The sequence below is a fragment of the Acomys minous genome, assembly GCF_964271855.1.
Source record: "Acomys minous genome assembly, chromosome: 14".
NCBI lineage: Eukaryota > Metazoa > Chordata > Mammalia > Rodentia > Muridae > Acomys > Acomys minous.
In genome coordinates, this window is record NC_140496.1 from 43,360,943 (window position 1) to 43,376,278 (window position 15,336).

The 15,336-nt window shown below is 54.7% G+C and overlaps 1 protein-coding gene across 3 annotated transcripts; it reads left to right on the plus strand.

The window, feature by feature from the left end:
- The first annotated feature begins 4 nt into the window (after positions 1-4).
- CC2D1A (coiled-coil and C2 domain containing 1A) lies at positions 5-15,191 on the plus strand. Of its 3 annotated transcripts, none has more exons than XM_084756323.1 (29): positions 5-260; positions 1,668-1,803; positions 3,872-3,984; positions 4,076-4,141; positions 4,359-4,493; positions 4,585-4,807; positions 7,070-7,188; positions 7,384-7,456; positions 7,560-7,631; positions 7,723-7,853; positions 7,922-7,994; positions 8,649-8,782; positions 9,161-9,272; positions 9,358-9,530; positions 10,888-11,010; positions 11,096-11,154; positions 11,229-11,345; positions 12,073-12,146; positions 12,217-12,275; positions 12,362-12,413; positions 12,862-12,961; positions 13,036-13,126; positions 13,254-13,391; positions 13,479-13,540; positions 14,003-14,093; positions 14,176-14,302; positions 14,496-14,572; positions 14,653-14,700; positions 14,773-15,191. In XM_084756323.1, the coding sequence occupies exons 1-29, from the start codon at positions 201-203 to the stop codon at positions 14,791-14,793; spliced, it is 2,859 nt and encodes a 952-aa protein (XP_084612449.1). In that variant the 5' UTR covers positions 5-200; the 3' UTR covers positions 14,794-15,191. The 3 variants fall into 3 exon arrangements, with proteins under 3 accessions (XP_084612449.1, XP_084612451.1, XP_084612450.1); XM_084756325.1 differs by having other exon boundaries at positions 6-260; positions 14,030-14,093; XM_084756324.1 differs by lacking the exon at positions 5-260 and adding an exon at positions 586-706.
- The last annotated feature ends 145 nt before the right edge of the window (positions 15,192-15,336 follow it).

Sequence of the window (15,336 nt, forward strand, 5' to 3'; positions counted from 1 at the left end):
AGATTCCCACGAATCTACTGGCCGGGCTCCTGAAGGCCAAGGCGGAAGCAGGGCGGCCAAAACTCGAGAATCTCAGGGGCCGGGCGCAGAGAAGGGACTCGGAGCTCAGGAGCAGCGTGAGCTCCGAGACCCAGCTTTGCCAAAGAGGAAGGGCAAGGCCAAGGTGCCGGGGCCAGTAGTACGGGCTTCGAGCCTGGAAGATGCACAAGAGGAATGGACCCCCAGCACCCCCGGGCCGAGGCGCTGTCACCGCCCGCCAGGTGAGTGTGCGCCTCTCTGCCCACCAAGGGGTCCCTTCCCACCCTTCCTCAGAGCCTCTCCCCACCCTTCGTCACACTCACGGGGAGTGCCCCACCCCCCAGAAAAGCCTGAACCTCGCCATCAGGTGAACCCTGGTCCCCGCCCCTCCGGAGGTGAGGCTCGCTCCCGACTGTAAGGCCTACAGGCTTGGGCCATTCAGCTTCTGGCTCCCCTCCCTGGTTTCGGGGAACACCTGTTGCTGCAGCAGTTCCAGGCGGGAAGGGGAAGCGATCAGACCGGCTTTTCAAGCCTTTGCATCGGCCGTGTCAGGCCACGCTCTTCACTCCCTTTGCACAGAGCAGGACACTGAGTATCCGAGAGGCAGGCATCTAACCAAGGTCATAAGGATGAACAGCCTGGCTAGACAGAAATGTCAGTCCAGGCAGGAGAACAGGAAAACCTGCAGGTCCGTAGCCCAGCGCCGTACTCCCAGATCCAGAGCCTATGGGAGTTTGATTTGTCCCAGCTTTGAACCAAGCACCCAGGGCCTAGCTCAGTGGCCAGGTTACGAGTCTATCTGACCACAGGCGCGCTCCTGTCCTTGATACATTTGAAAGATGTATTTGTAGCTCTCAGCCTCAGTTTGCCCACCTGTGGAATGGAGACCAACAAGAGTCCTTAAATCAAAGGACATTTGTAGAAACTTATTGAAATTATTTATGGAAAATGCTAGAATATAGTACTTAATTATTATGCCCAGTAGGTGGAGCCATGCATAATTGCCAGTATTTGGCCAGTTTAGACTTACTGAAAGGGTAATTGCATGTAACTTATCATTTTCTGTTGGTCCTTAGCCAAAACGAGAGGGCAGGTCTACAGGCAAGACCCAGTTTCAACTTGTCATCAGGGCTTTCATTTTTATTTTTACTTTAAAAAAAAACATTTATTTATTTATTATGTATACAGTGCTCTGCCTGCATGTCAGAAGAGGGCATCATATCACATGGTAGATGGTTGTGAACCACCACGTAGTTGCTGGGAATTGAACTCAAGACCTTTGGAAGAGCAGCCAATGCTCTTAACCCCTGAGCCATGTCTCCAGCCCAGGGCTTTCATTTTTAAATTCTTTCCCTTGGGCATGCTGGAGGTGGAACCCGGGGCTTTGCACATGCTAGGGTTCCGGTTAGCACTTTTTTGTTGAGTGTGCATCTTCCTGCCCACACTGGTACATTCTAGGCAGGGTCTCTGCTGCTGAGCCGTGTTGCTGCATGATATATCCGTCCTTGTCTCCTGGTCCCCCCATGAAATGGCTTAGTCTTAGAGATTTGGTTCCGGCGTCCCACGCAAACTCTCTGGATCCGCCCTGGCCACCTGGGGCTGAGTGGTATGTTTACGAAGGTGTGACCGGACCATGATTGTTCCCACAGCTTGGTTTGCTGGTTGACTTCTCCCCCGACGGCCTGATGATCCCCGAGGACGGAGTGAACGATGAGGAACTGGAGGCGGAATTCTTGGCTTTGGTGGGGGGTCAGCCCCAGGCCCTGGAGAAACTCAAAGGCAAAGGTGAGAATGATGCTCAACACGCTTGGGAGCATTTGTGGAACTTCCGCTTTGAGCAGTACTTGGAGTGAGCACTGGGCTGGATGTAGGGCAGGAAAACAGGACACACACCCCCCACCACCACCACCTTCCTGAAGCCTAGGGTCTGGGTGACAGGGTCAGCTGGGCTTTTTTCAGTGTGTTTCCTGCCTCATTTTTCTGCTTTTTTTTTTTTAAAGAAATTGTTTTTTTGTGTGTATATGTCTGTGTGTACATGCCACATGTGTACAGACACACATGGAAGCCAGCAGAGGGTGTGAGATTCCCCAGAGCTGAAGTTACAAGTGGTTGTGACCCACCGCACGTGGGTGCTGGGAACCAAACTCAGCTCCTCGGCAAGAGCAGTTTGCACTCTTCACTGCCATCTTCCCAGCCCCTCGCTTGTGTGCTTTAATGTGAGTGATCTCACTGTTCACAGTGGCCCTAAGTAAAGGATTGCTCGGTGTTTCAGAGCATAGAGAGTAAATCTGTGCCTCTGGAAAGTAACGTGTGCGTCAGGTGGGAGCCACAGGTCTATTTGGTCACCGGTTCGTTGTGCAGTAGTCAGCGTGCAGGAACTCTCTCCACAGATGCACACAGAAGGCAAGGCTGTATGTCATTACTAAAACCATGGCCAGAGGGCCACTGAGGTGGCTCAGTGGGTAAAGAATCTTACCTCAAACCTGACAACTCCAACTCTGGGTTTGATCCTTGCAGTTCAGTCCGCAGGACCCACATGGTAGAAGGAAAGAATGTTCCCTTGAAAGTTGTCCTCTAGCTGGCTGTGGTGGCGCCCACCTTTGATCCCAGCACTCGGGAGGCAGAGGCAGGCGGATCTCTGAGTTTGAGGCCAGCCTGGTCTGCAAACAAGAGTCCAGGCCAGCCAGGACTACAGGAGAAACCCTGTTTAAGAAAACAAAACAAACAAACAAACAAAAAAAACCCCGCCTTTAATCCCAGCACTTGAGAGGCAGAGGCAGGTGGATTGCTTTGAGTCCGAGGCCAGCCTCATCCACAAAGTGAAAAGTGAGTCTAGGACAGCCAAAGCTACACAGAGAAACCCTATCTCAGAAAAAAGAAAAAAAAAAGAAAAAGAAAGTTGTCTTCTGACCTCTACACATGTGCTGTAGCACACAAATGTGCACTGCGCACATGCACACACAAACACTAAGTAAATGTAAAATGCTACTTTAGTTGTATTTCCCAGCATTTGACAATTCAACTCTTGTAGAACTTTACAGACCGCCATCTCCTTAAAACGTAAGCGCCATGGCAACAAGATGCCATAGATACAGCCCCCCATTTGACTCATGGTTTTGTTGGCTGTGTTTTCACCTACCCACATCCAGCGTGGAGGTGATTAAATGGTCAGATTCCAGAATCATTGATAAGCCAAATTGCAGGATGTTCTGAGTGCCAGGATAACATCTCGGCCACCCTTCCTAGGATGTGAGTCATCCCTCCTGTCCAGTGTAGCCATGCTGGATCTGCTACAGGGGAGTTCTGGGAGTGATCTTGGCTATCCAGCTTATCTGATGAAAGCTTTACGTAGTAGCCTCCCCCACCCCCACCCCTCACCCCGCAGGACTTAGTTATAACCCCAAGCACAAGAGTGGGAATGCAGTAAAGGTGCCAGTGCACAGGCCCAGGGATGCTGTTATCTGCGGATGAGGCAGGCCCAGCTGTATGCTTTGCCGCTCCAAGAATTTAATTCACCTTTAGATAGCTGTTAAGCTAGCCCTGTGCTGAAGCCAGGGAGGCGAAGGAGCTTGCTCAGGGTCACCCAGGGAGAACACAGCAGAGCCGAGGTTCAAACTCAGGGTGCCCGGCAACAGAGGGAGAAATGGGTGCTCGGGGGTTGTGTTGGCGGATGGTGGATGGTAGATAGCATCAGACTAACAGAGCTCCAGGACAGTGGGATATGCTACAGAGCTCAGGGAAGGGCGTCTGCTGTTCTGCTGTTTGCCGTGGCTCTTCTTGGGGGCCGTGAGTGTGAGGTTGGGTGGGCAGGGCTCTGGATCCCGCCCTAGCTGGGGCTTCTTCCCGCCTCCAGGTCCCCTGCCAATGGAGGCCATTGAGAAGATGGCCCAGCTCTGCATGAGAGACCTGGATGAGGACGAGGAGGGGACTGATGAGGACGATGTGGAAGCTGATGAGGACCTGCTGGTGAGCACAGGGCCAGGATGGGTGGCAGCGTATCATCCCAGTGCCCTGTCCAGCAGCCTCTGCCTCCTACCCTGGCCGTGTGTCCCTGCAGGCAGAGCTAAACGAGGTCCTTGGAGAAGAGCAGAAGGCCGAGGAGCCCCTGATGCCTGTGGCCCAGGTATACCTCCCATAGGTCACACAGATATTCACAGCCCGGGGTTCAAGGCTCACCTTTCCTTCATTGCACATGTGACCTTGGGCACAGGTGACATGCTACTTCTGAACTCTGGACTGTGATATCTCCATCACTGGGGTCAGGGAAGATTGGTCCAGGGGTTGGCCAGGGTAGCCTAAGTGGGGTCAACACCCAGTTTGTATCCCCAACCCTCCTGTAGCCAAAGCCTTCAGGCCCCAACCCAGGAGTAGAGGCCACACTGCAGGAGAGGCTAGCCCTCTACCAGTCTGCAGTGGAGAGTGCCAGGCAAGCTGGGGACAGTGCCAAGATGCGACGCTATGAACGGGGCCTCAAGGTGAGCAGGACAAGGGCTGGGTACTGGGACCCCACCTGGACCCTGAGAATACCGAGCGCGCCTCTCAGACTCACATCGTATCCTGTTTCAGACGCTGGAAAACCTGCTGGTGTCTGCCAGGAAGGGCAACATCATCAATGAAGCAGACATCCCACCCCCTGTGGCCTCAGGGAAGGGACCAGCGGCTGGGCACAGCAACACCCATGCTACTCCCCACCTGGCTTCTGTAAATCTGTCCGTCCCAGAGCCCAGCACTACCTCAGAGGCTCCATCTACCACCGTGCAAACCTCTGCCAAGCCCCAGCTCCCCCCAGGTAAATGGTGGGTATCGCCAGGGTGATTTGGGGTCTCAGTGGGCTCTTCAGAGACATCAAAGTATGGGCTGTGCATACAATGGGATATTATTTAGCCATAAAAAGAATGAATTTATTTTTAGCATATGCTCTTAATATGGAGGAACCATGTGGACATTATTTTTGTTTGGTTGGTTTTGGTTTTTTGTTTTTGGGGTTTTTTTATTGTTGTTATTTTGAGACAGGGATAGTCTGTGTAGCTCTGGCTGTCCTGAACTCTCTTTGTAGACCAGGCTGGCTTCGAACTCACAACGATCCGCCTGCCTCTGCCTCCCGGGCGCTGGGATTAAAGGCGTGTGTGCCACCACGCCTGGCTTTGTTTGTGTTTTCTTATTCATGAGGACATAATGTTACGTGAAGAAGCTATAGAAGACAGAGACACTAACTCGTTCATGGGAGGCCCGGGGCTGTCACATCACGAGGACAGGGAACGAAGTGGCAGGTGGCATGCTGGGGAGAAAACAGGAGGGAATGTTTAACGGAGGTGGAGCTTCAGTTTGGAGAAATAATTACAGAGATGGTACAGACGGCTGTACCACTTTATGGATGTGTATAAATGCCCCGAACTGTGCACTTAAAGGTGGTTAATAGAGCTGGCCGTAGTGGCACATTCCCTTAATCCCAGCACTTGGGATGCAGAGGCAGGCAGAGCTCTTGAGTTCAAGGCTAGCCTGGTCTACATAGTGAGTTCAATGAGAAACTGTCTCAAAAAGTCCTCAAAATTGAAGAAGATACTTGATGTTGACCTCTGACCTCTACAAGTTCACATATCCTCACATATAACAGCACATACACAAAACTGTCGTTACAGTGAGTCAGGCACGCTGGCACATACATGGCAGCCTTTAATCCCAGGACTTGCAAGCAGATCACTTTGAGTTTCAAGGCTAGCCTGGTCTATATAGCAAGTCTAGGCCAAACAGGACTATATAAGACTGTGTCTCAAGAGAAAAAAAAAAGAGGAGGAGGAAGAGAAAGAAAAGGAAAAGAAAAGAGGAAGAAGAGGAAGAGGAAAAGGAAGAAAAGAGGAAGAGGAAGAAGAAAAAAAAGAGATGGCTCAGCAGTGAAGAGCATTTATTGCTCTTGAAAAGGACCCAGGTTTGGTTCTCAGCTCCCACATGGTGACTTACAACTGTCTGTAATTCCGGTTTCAAGGAACTGATATCCTCTCTGGCCCCTAAGGGCACCACGCATGCATGTGGCATCCATATATACCTACAGGCAAAACACTCATACACATAAAATAAATCTAAGAAATGTTTATTAAAGTAAATGTTGATGAGTTTCCAATCACTTTTTTAAAATATTTTGTTTATTTTATGTATGAATGCTCCACCTGCATGTACCCCTGCAGGCCAGAAGAGGGCACCAGGTCACATTATAGATGGTTGTGAGCCACCATGTGGTTGCTGGGAATTGAACTCAGGACCGCTGGAAAAGCAGACAGTGCTCTTATCTGCTGAACCGTCTCTCCAGCCCTCCAATCACTTTTTAAAATTGGGGTTGGGGGACTGTACATGCTATGGAATGTATGGCAAGTTCGGAGGGTAACCATGGGAGTCGGTTCTCACCTTCTACTGTGTGGGCCCCAGAAACCAAACTCAGGCCACCTGTGGTGCTTTACCTGCTGCCCCTTCTGGTGGGAAGACTAGTGTGGAAGTTAGAAGTAATTTGGTGGCCATGCAGTTGCCTGCTTGTATGAGGCCCTCAGTTCCACCATTAGCCCACAAGTACCCAGAAAAAGGCTTGCATGGTCTCTTTGTAATGCTTATAGTTGTAAGGTACTGTGAGTGGTAATCTTGGCTACTTTTTAAATTTAAGATGAAAACCATCAGGGTTTCAAGAATTCTGGAGGGGCTGGGTGGTGGTGGCGCACGCCTTTAATCCCAGCACTCAGGAGGCAGAGGCAGGCGGATCGCTGTGAGTTCGAGGCCAGCCTGGTCTACAAAGCGAGTCTAGGACAGCCAAGGCTACACAGAGAAACCCTATATTGAAAAAAAAAAAAAAAGAATTCTGGGGGAGACACTCGAGTGGCTCCGAGCCTCCAGGCCCAGGGTTGAGTCTCCCTCGTGCCACTTGAAAGCTGAGTGATCTTGGCAGAGGGCTTTATCTTTGAACCTCAGGTTTCCATCTATAAAATGGGCTCAAAACTTAGTTGTGAGACTCATTTAGTTTGTGTGGTGGGCTCGGCCCAGGCTCCTTGTGTGTTACTCTTCCTTCTAGATCCCTGCAGCCCCCTAGCCCGGTTGCAGAGCCTCCAGCGTGAATACAAACTGGCTGCACTCCATGCCAAGCATCAGGGCGACACTGCTACGGCCACCAGACACTTGAGAGTAGCCAAGGTGTGTTTTGGTCCACAACAGGGCCTAGCAATGGAGGGAGCCGCTGCTCTCTGCCTGTATCAATAGCTCAGTATTGGTAGAGCATGGGTTGGGTGGTCCAAGGGGGAGGGGAACCTTCTGCCACAGGGCAGGGTATGGAACACCCCTGGGGTCCTGGTCTACCCCTCCCTACCCATCTTATTTTTTTTCTCCTAGAGTTTCGACCCTGTCTTGGAGGCCCTGAGCCGTGGGGAACTGGTGGACCTGTCCCGCCTGCCCCCTCCACCTGGTGAGTACCTATCCTATGCTTCTTCCTGCTCCTACTGTTCACTTCAGTGCTGCCCAAGATCACCAAGCAAGCACCTCACTGCACTGGCCTTCTCTGTCTCCAGACCAGCTGTCCCCAGAGCCTTCCCTGCCAGCAGCCCAACCTTTGGCTCCTGCCTCAGCACCCACCAGGCCAGGTAGGCTGCTACGATCCTTTGAGGTGGGCAGACTGGGCCAGGGCCTCACTGTCCTTGACCCTTAACCTGCTTCCCACGTCTTCTGGCCCAGAGGTTCCCCAAGCCCCAAGGAGCCTCCTGGAGGCGCTGGAGCAGCGAATGGAACGGTACCATGTGGCTGCAGCCCAGGCCAAGGCCAAGGGTGACCAGCGGAAGGCACGCATGCATGAGCGCATTGTCAAGGTGTGTAGGGGGCTGGATGCATGCTCTCAGGACGTCTCTTGGCCCCCTAACACCCCTGTGCCCTGCAGCAATACCAAGACGCCATTCGAGCCCACAAGGCAGGCCGAGCTGTGGATGTGGCTGAGCTGCCAGTGCCCCCAGGTAGGCCCTAGGTAGACCCCACCCCAAATGTGTCTCCTCCCAGGGTAGGCCCCACCCCAAATGTGTCTCCTCCCAGGGTAGGCCCCCGTCCCACTCCTTCCTCTGGGCCTTTGCTGGTCTGTTCCTGCTTACAACTGCCTGATACAGCCATGGCTGTGCACTCAGGAGCTTTGCAAGCCTCTTAACCATAGTGAAGTAAGTCATGACAGAAATGTTTGCATCAGGGAAACTGGAAAGCTCTCGAAATCAGGAGGTTGTTCTGGGGCTTGTTCTGTCTTCCAGCTGTCCCCCTCCCTCCCTACCTCACTCGGTTCTGCTGAGTCTTCTGCAGAGTCGAAACCTGAGTTCTCAGCTGCCTACAGGGTCTTCTGTGGAAAGTGGAGGGTGCAGGTCAGACTCGGTGGGCAGGAAGGTGCAGAGCACTTGCCTAGCACGCGTAAAGCCGCAGGGCCCATCTCTGGTGTGCAGAGAGCAGTAAGACGGCTTGGTAACACACCACTAACCCCAGAAGCCGAGAGCCTGAGGCAGAAGGACTGTAGGCACCAGGCCACTCTGTTTCAGAAAATCAACAAAAAGAAGCGAATTCCTTAGTGGGAGGAGGGGTCGATGGCCTCCAACAGTGGGGGCCACTGACCAGGCCACTCTGCCGCCCAGGTTTCCCCCCAATTCAGGGCTTAGAGTCTGCAGAGCCCCCCCAGCAGAGCCTGGTGGGGGTCCTGGAAACTGCCATGAAGCTTGCCAACCACGATGAAGGCTCGGATGAGGAAGAGGATGAAGCGCCTAAGAAGGTGCAAGGGTCAGGGCTGAGGTGGAGAGTGACAACATGGCAAAGCCCTGGGAGGTGTGGCCTAAGGAGGAGCGAGGCAGCCTCATAGCCTAGGCCTGCCACTTTATGGCGTAGGGCACTTGACAAGCCTTTTTGCTCCCTGGACCTTAGGGCACAGAACAGCTTCCTTGTGCAGAGCTGTTGCAGAGGGGAGGTATGTTCAGTGCTGAGCATGAGCCAGCCCTGGGGAGGTTGAGGCAGGAGGATCAGAAGTTCAAAGTCAGCTTCAGCTACATAGTGAGCTTGAGGCCAGCCTGGACCACAGGAGTAGGTTCTGACACCTGGGAGTGAGTGATTGTAGACGTTGGGAACACCCTGACCTCTCTCAATTCCTCTGTAGCAAAACACTCCTGCTGCCCCCACAACCCAGCTGAAGTCCTCGCCCTCCAGGGCGCCCCCTTCAGGACCAGCCCCAGCAGGCAAAGCTGCCCCCAAGGGCACATCCACCAGGGGTAAGTGCCGCACCTGCCCTGGCTACCCAGGCCAACTGGACAGCAGTGGGCTGAGCAGCCCCCGCTAAGGCCTCCCCACCTTCAGCCCAGCAGCAGCTGGCCTTCCTGGAGGGCCGGAGGAAGCAGCTCCTGCAGGCCGCACTGCGCGCCAAGCAGAGGAACGATGTAGAGGGCGCCAAGATGCACCTGCGCCAGGCCAAAGGGCTGGAGCCCATGCTGGAGGCCTCTCGCAATGGGCTGCCTGTGGACATTGCCAAGGTGAGGCCTCTACACCCATGCGTGCCGCCTGTGGGCCCCTTAGCAGCCATGTGATCTAGAATGTGTCGGTCATCAATTAAGCTACTGTGACAGATAGGCCCTTGGAAGACAGCAGTTGAAATGAGGCAGTTATTTCTTGCATGTCACTTAGGACAGCCTGGGCTCTACAACAGGATGCCTGTGGGGCCCAGGTTGGCTTTTCATCGTCTTAGGGTCTTGTCCTGTTAATGGATCACTGCCCCACTGCCCCACGCCTATGGACGGGGTGGAACAGAAAGGGCAGAGTGGCTTAAAGGAGTCACGCAGGCGCTGGGAACACACTGACCTCTTTCTAGTCCTCTGCCCCCTGCTGCCTCCAGAACCTGTCATTTTGCTTGTCTCTGATTAGCCCAAGCTAGCCACGTGGTCACACCTAGTGCCAAAGGATTCTGGGGCTTGTAGTTTCCTGTGGGGAGCAATGCTGCGTGCCATTACTAGGAAAGAGACACTATGCTCTGGAGACGGTTAACAGATTCTGTCCTTTGGGTAGGACTGTTCTCTCTGAGCATTATTTTTGTCTTGGGGACTTGCCGTCGTTCCCACCTCAAAATCAGGCAGAATCCTAGGATCCCTTGTATGATAGCAACATCAATGACAGAAAATCTGTGTGGAGCACACACTGGGTCCTGGGAACAAATGTTGAGCAAAATAGACAAATATCTCCACCCTTATGGGGCACATGGGCCATACAGTCTAGCTAGGGAGGCCACAGCAACACACAGGGAAATCTAGAGCTTTACTGTGGCCCGTGGCCTTGCATGATCTGCCTTGATCCCTCCCTCCCTCCTTTCCTTGTTCCCTCCCTCCCTCCCTCCCTCCTCAGACACCAGCCACAATCTAGCCATAGGGTCTTTGCACGTGATCTTTCATCCCCAAATGCTCCCCCAGGTACCTGTTGGCTCACTCCCTCCTCTTAGATTTTTGGTTCTATTTTTTCCATATAGGGTCTCTGTACACAGGCAAGCCTTGAACTCACTGTGTGTCCTGTGCTGTCCCCAGACGTTTGACTCTTATATGCCAAGATCACCATGTGTGCTGTAGTGCTTGGCTGTCTGCTCACTGCTGCATCCCCAGTCCCCAGCTGCAAAGCAGGGCCTGCACGTGTGCACTACAGGGCTGCACAGCCAGGGTGCCCAAAGGATGGTTTTATTATGGTAGGCAGTATAAGAACCGAGGGAAAACCCCACACAGGAGATAGAATAATGGCCAGGGATGGTGACAGAGCCCCAGAGCAACAGGCAGGGAAGATGACACAGAACCAGACGGGCTGCTCCTAGTCAGCCAGTAGATGCTTGCCTACCAGTTTCATCCTCCACAGGTGCCACCTGCCCCGGTCAACAAGGACGATTTTGTACTGGTGCAGCGGCCTGGCCCGGGCCTGTCTCAGGAGGCTGTGCGGCGCTATGGGGAGCTTACCAAACTCCTGAGACAGCAGCATGAAGTAAGGCCCCAACAGTCGCCCTGTCCTTGTCCCCTTGTACTGTTCCTCCTGGCCTCCCACCCACCCTCTCTTCTTTGCCCTGCAGATGTGTCTGAACCACTCCACGCAATTCACCCACCTGGGCAACATTGCTGAAACGATTAAGTAAGTGCCTGCCTCACCAGTGCCTGTGCCGGCAGTCCAGCTGGCCAGGGCCTACGCAATACCTTCTCCTGCAGGTTCGAGAAACTGGCTGAAGACTGTAAGCGGAGCATGGACACCTTAAAGCAAGCCTTTGCCCGCAGTCTGCCCACACCTTCAGCCCGCTTTGAGCAAAGGACCTTCAGTGTCATCAAGTAGGGCCCGAAGCCCCCTGGCTGGGGTATGGCTGGGGAGGGATGGACGCTTCTGGAAGCTGTTGTGGCACTTGATCCTGGTCAACAGTGAGTGGATGGTGGGAGATGAGACAGACATCCAAAGGCTCTGGCTGACATGGGGCAGACACTCAGGAAGTAAGTGTTAAATGAAAGGAAGACAGTAGGTGTGTAGCTTAGCTGGTAGACTCCACGGCCAGCATGCGAGAGATCCTGGGCTTCGGGGCCTAATAAACCCGATGTACAAGCCTGTGACCCCATCCCTGAGGAGGCAGAGGCAGGAGGATCAGAAATTCAAGGCCAGCCTTGGCTACATGGTGAGTTTGAGGCCAGCCTGTGCTACACAGGACTTTATCTCAAAAAGATCCTCAAGCCTCTAAAGTTCTGGCTGGCACTTAGAGGGACTCCAGGAATATAGAATAAAGAGCACAGATAAGATGCTGCCAGGTACATAGTAGGTGCTCAAATAAAACTGGCAGATGAGGGCCAGTGAGGCAGGTGAGCAGGGAGAGGGGCATGTGCATGGCGCCAGGCAAATACATGAGCACTCAACAGAGACCCGGGTAGCCAGGCATGGGGAGGCCCACCTCCACAGCCTGAACCCAGGAATGGCTCCCCACAGTCTGGAGGGCTCCCTGCTCCACTGAGGGAAATGAGAGCGGCAGGTCGGGGCTGGGGTGCCTACCTCTGTTTCCCTGCCTACTGACAGGATCTTTCCGGATTTGAGCAACAACGACATGCTCCTGTTCATCGTGAAGGGCATCAACCTGCCCACACCCACAGGTGAGGGGACAGCGCCCAGGCAAGGGTGGGCTGGGCTCTCTGCCTTGGTCTGACCCTTGTCTCCCTGCAGGGCTGTCCCCCGGGGACCTGGATGCCTTTGTCCGGTTCGACTTCCCTTACCCTAATGTGGTAGGTTCAACCTTTAAGCAGCTCGGGGACCGGGAAGTTCAGGTCTGGCCTGGGCCGCGGTCATTCCTGTCTCCTCCCTGATACAGGAAGAAGCTCAGAAAGACAAGACTAGTGTGGTCAAAAATACCGACTCCCCTGGTGAGTCGCCTTGCCTTCTGCGGAAGATAACCTAAAAGTAGGGCCAGAGTAGAACTGCACCCCAGAGGTACACCCGAGCATGTACAGGCCGCGGGCCTCCACCCCAGCTGCCTAAACACCAAAACAGCAATGACTGAAGAGAGAGCTGCCTCAGCAGGTGAAGCCATTGCAGTGCAAGCAGAAGGGTGTGAGTTTGATCCCCGGGTGAGGCAGGACAGCGTGCCTCTAACCCCACACTCCTCCAGTGAGGCGGAGACGACAGGGCTTGTGGGCCGCACTGGAGTGCACGGCAGTGAGTGAGACACTGTCTCATACGGTGAACAGTGAAGACTGACTCCTGAGGCTGCACTCTCCTCCAGTTGAACCTACGTACACAGCGTGCACACACAAAAGGGCCGTGTACACTTCCACACAGCCAGCCTCTTTTCTTCCCTCCTTCCCTGCATAGAATTCAAGGAGCAGTTCAAACTCTGCATTAACCGCGGTCACCGTGGCTTCCGAAGGGCCATCCAAACCAAGGGCATCAAGTTCGAAGTGGTCCACAAGGGGTGAGCCGGGGTCACAGGTTCTGGGCCCCCAGTGCTTGGAGCAGCATGACAAGCATCACACCTTCTCCTCACAGGGGGCTGTTCAAGACTGACCGGGTGCTTGGTACAGCCCAGCTGAAGTTGGATACGTTGGAGACGGCTTGCGAAGTCCATGAGATTCTGGAGGTAAGGCAGGCGCTTGCAGCCTCTCAGCAGCCTGGTTGCTGTTACCAGGGCCATCCCTGACACTCCCGACGGCTCCTGTTGGAAACTGCTGCTTTTGACCACAGCCCCACTTCTTACTCCTACCTAGGTTTTAGATGGTCGCCGGCCCACAGGTGGACGGCTTGAAGTGATGGTCCGGATCCGGGAGCCACTGACAGCCCAGCAGTTGGAGACGACAACTGAGAGGTGGCTGGTCATCGATCAGCTCCCAGCAGCTGTGGCCACAGTGAGTCCCCTGCCTATCAGTCACCTCTGTGGGCAGAGCTGGGGCCAGGGACTCAGGACTCACAGGACTGCCTCTCTACCGAAACAGGTCACTGGGCCCAAAGTAAAGGTGCCTCCCATACCTGCCTCTTCCAGGGAGCCAGGCACTAGGTAAGCCTGGCTAGGCCACAGTGAAGGGCTCCTCACTTGCCTCAGTTCCTCTGTAGTTCCCATCAGGCCCATCAGACCATAACCCGTGTGACTTAAACCCATTCTTGACACCCCTTCTCTGGGGGAATTTACTTTAAAAGCTTCCGCTTGACCTTTAAGACCTTTTATGATCTGACCATTATGAACATATTTAGCCTCCTCTTTCTTCAGTCTTCTACTTTTCTTCTGTCTCTGTCTCTCTTTGTCTCTCTTTCCCTCAAGCAGGCCTCAAACTCATTCATGGCCCCCGCCTCACCTTCCTGAGTGCTGGGATGACAGGCATACCCCAGAACCTCCAGCATCAGGTCTACTCTTTCCTGGGCTCTGGACTTGCTGAGGCCCTTTGAGACCCCCTAGCCCCTCCCATCCTCCCTGTGCCTCTGCCCAGCTGACTCCTCTGGGTCCCCACCACTTCCCCTGTAGGCCCTCATCGCCCTCCCTACCCCGCAGGTCCACACGGCCCCTGCATAGCCTCAGTGTGCTGGCCTTTGACCAGGAACGGCTGGAGAGGAAGGTAGGTGCCGTCCTGCTGCACTCAGGGGGTGGGCCTAGGGACGGGCCCCAGATTGGCTCACAGCCCTTTTTGTACCCTCCAGATCCTGGCTCTGAGGCAGGCACGCCGGCCTGTGCCCCCAGAAGTGGCCCAGCAGTACCAGGATGTAGTACAACGTAGCCAGTGGCAGAGGGCACAGCTGGAGCAGGGGGGTGCTGGCCTCCGCAGGGGTAGGGGCAGGAGTGGGTCTAGGGAGGGGTGGGTCTGGAGAGGGAGGATCCAGGAAGGGGCTGGAGAGAGGCCTGTTTTCTAGGAGAGAGGTGTGTGCAGTGGGTAGGGAACTGAGAATCCCATGGAATGGGACAGAGACAAAAGTGGGGAGAAGCAGCTGCCTAGCCCTGACCCCCACTGCCACTTCTCAAGAGTATGCAACCCATCTGGAGCGCCAGCTGCACTTCTACACAGAAGCCGCCCGGCGCCTGGGCTATGACGGAAGCAGGGTAAGCTGGACCTGGGGGTGCGTGCTGGGTTACAGGGTCGGGGTCATCCTGGACTGTCAGCCAATCACCCCTCTCCCCAGGAGGCTGCAAAGGAGGCATTGTACCGGCGGAACCTGGTGGAGAGCGAGGTAAGTGGCCACAGAGGTGGGGCCCCCTGCGTGTGGTGGTGGTGGTCCCCTGACCCCCTGTGTCTCCCTCAGCTGCAGCGACTCCGCAGGTGAGGCCCATCCCTGGACCACAGGCCCCACAGCCCAGTGCAGGCAGAGCTCCAGGGTCACCGAGCAGACAAGCAGACAATCAGCGGACAGTTGGTTCTGGACTCACCCTGTCCAGGCCCCCGGCCACAGGGGCATCGGGACAGCACCCTCACCCCGGCCTGGCTGGTTGAGCCTTGCAGAGTCCTGTTGCACATCCAGGAGCATCTGGAGCTGGGAGGGCAGCTGGGACACAGCCCAGAGGGCCCCTGCGAGCACTTTATGTCCTTCCCTCCCCAGTCTTGACCCACAGCCCTCTCCAAAGATGCCTCTGAGCTGTCAAGCTCAGCTGGCTCTCTAGGGACTGTGCCGACCCTGTTGGCCCCACACCCCCAGGGCCAACACAGAATAAACAGCCAAGGCCACACTGCCTCAGCTTTGTCTTTTTGCCTTGATGTGGCCCCTCATAGTGCCTGGCCCAGGCCTCCCCACTCAGCCTAGTGCCCTGGAAAGGACTGGGTGAGCCTGTGGCTTGAGCCTTTTGGGCTTACACAGTAAGGTAACCTGTGT

Bases quoted from the DNA above. Each gene is read 5' to 3' on its own strand.
- CC2D1A (XM_084756323.1), top strand. From the start codon at position 201: ATGCACAAGAGGAATGGACCCCCAGCACCCCCGGGCCGAGGCGCTGTC. The intron at 3,985-4,075 runs GTGAGCACAGGG...GTGTCCCTGCAG, and splicing joins AAGCTGATGAGGACCTGCTG to GCAGAGCTAAACGAGGTCCT. The intron at 7,854-7,921 runs GTGTGTAGGGGG...TGTGCCCTGCAG, and splicing joins TGCATGAGCGCATTGTCAAG to CAATACCAAGACGCCATTCG.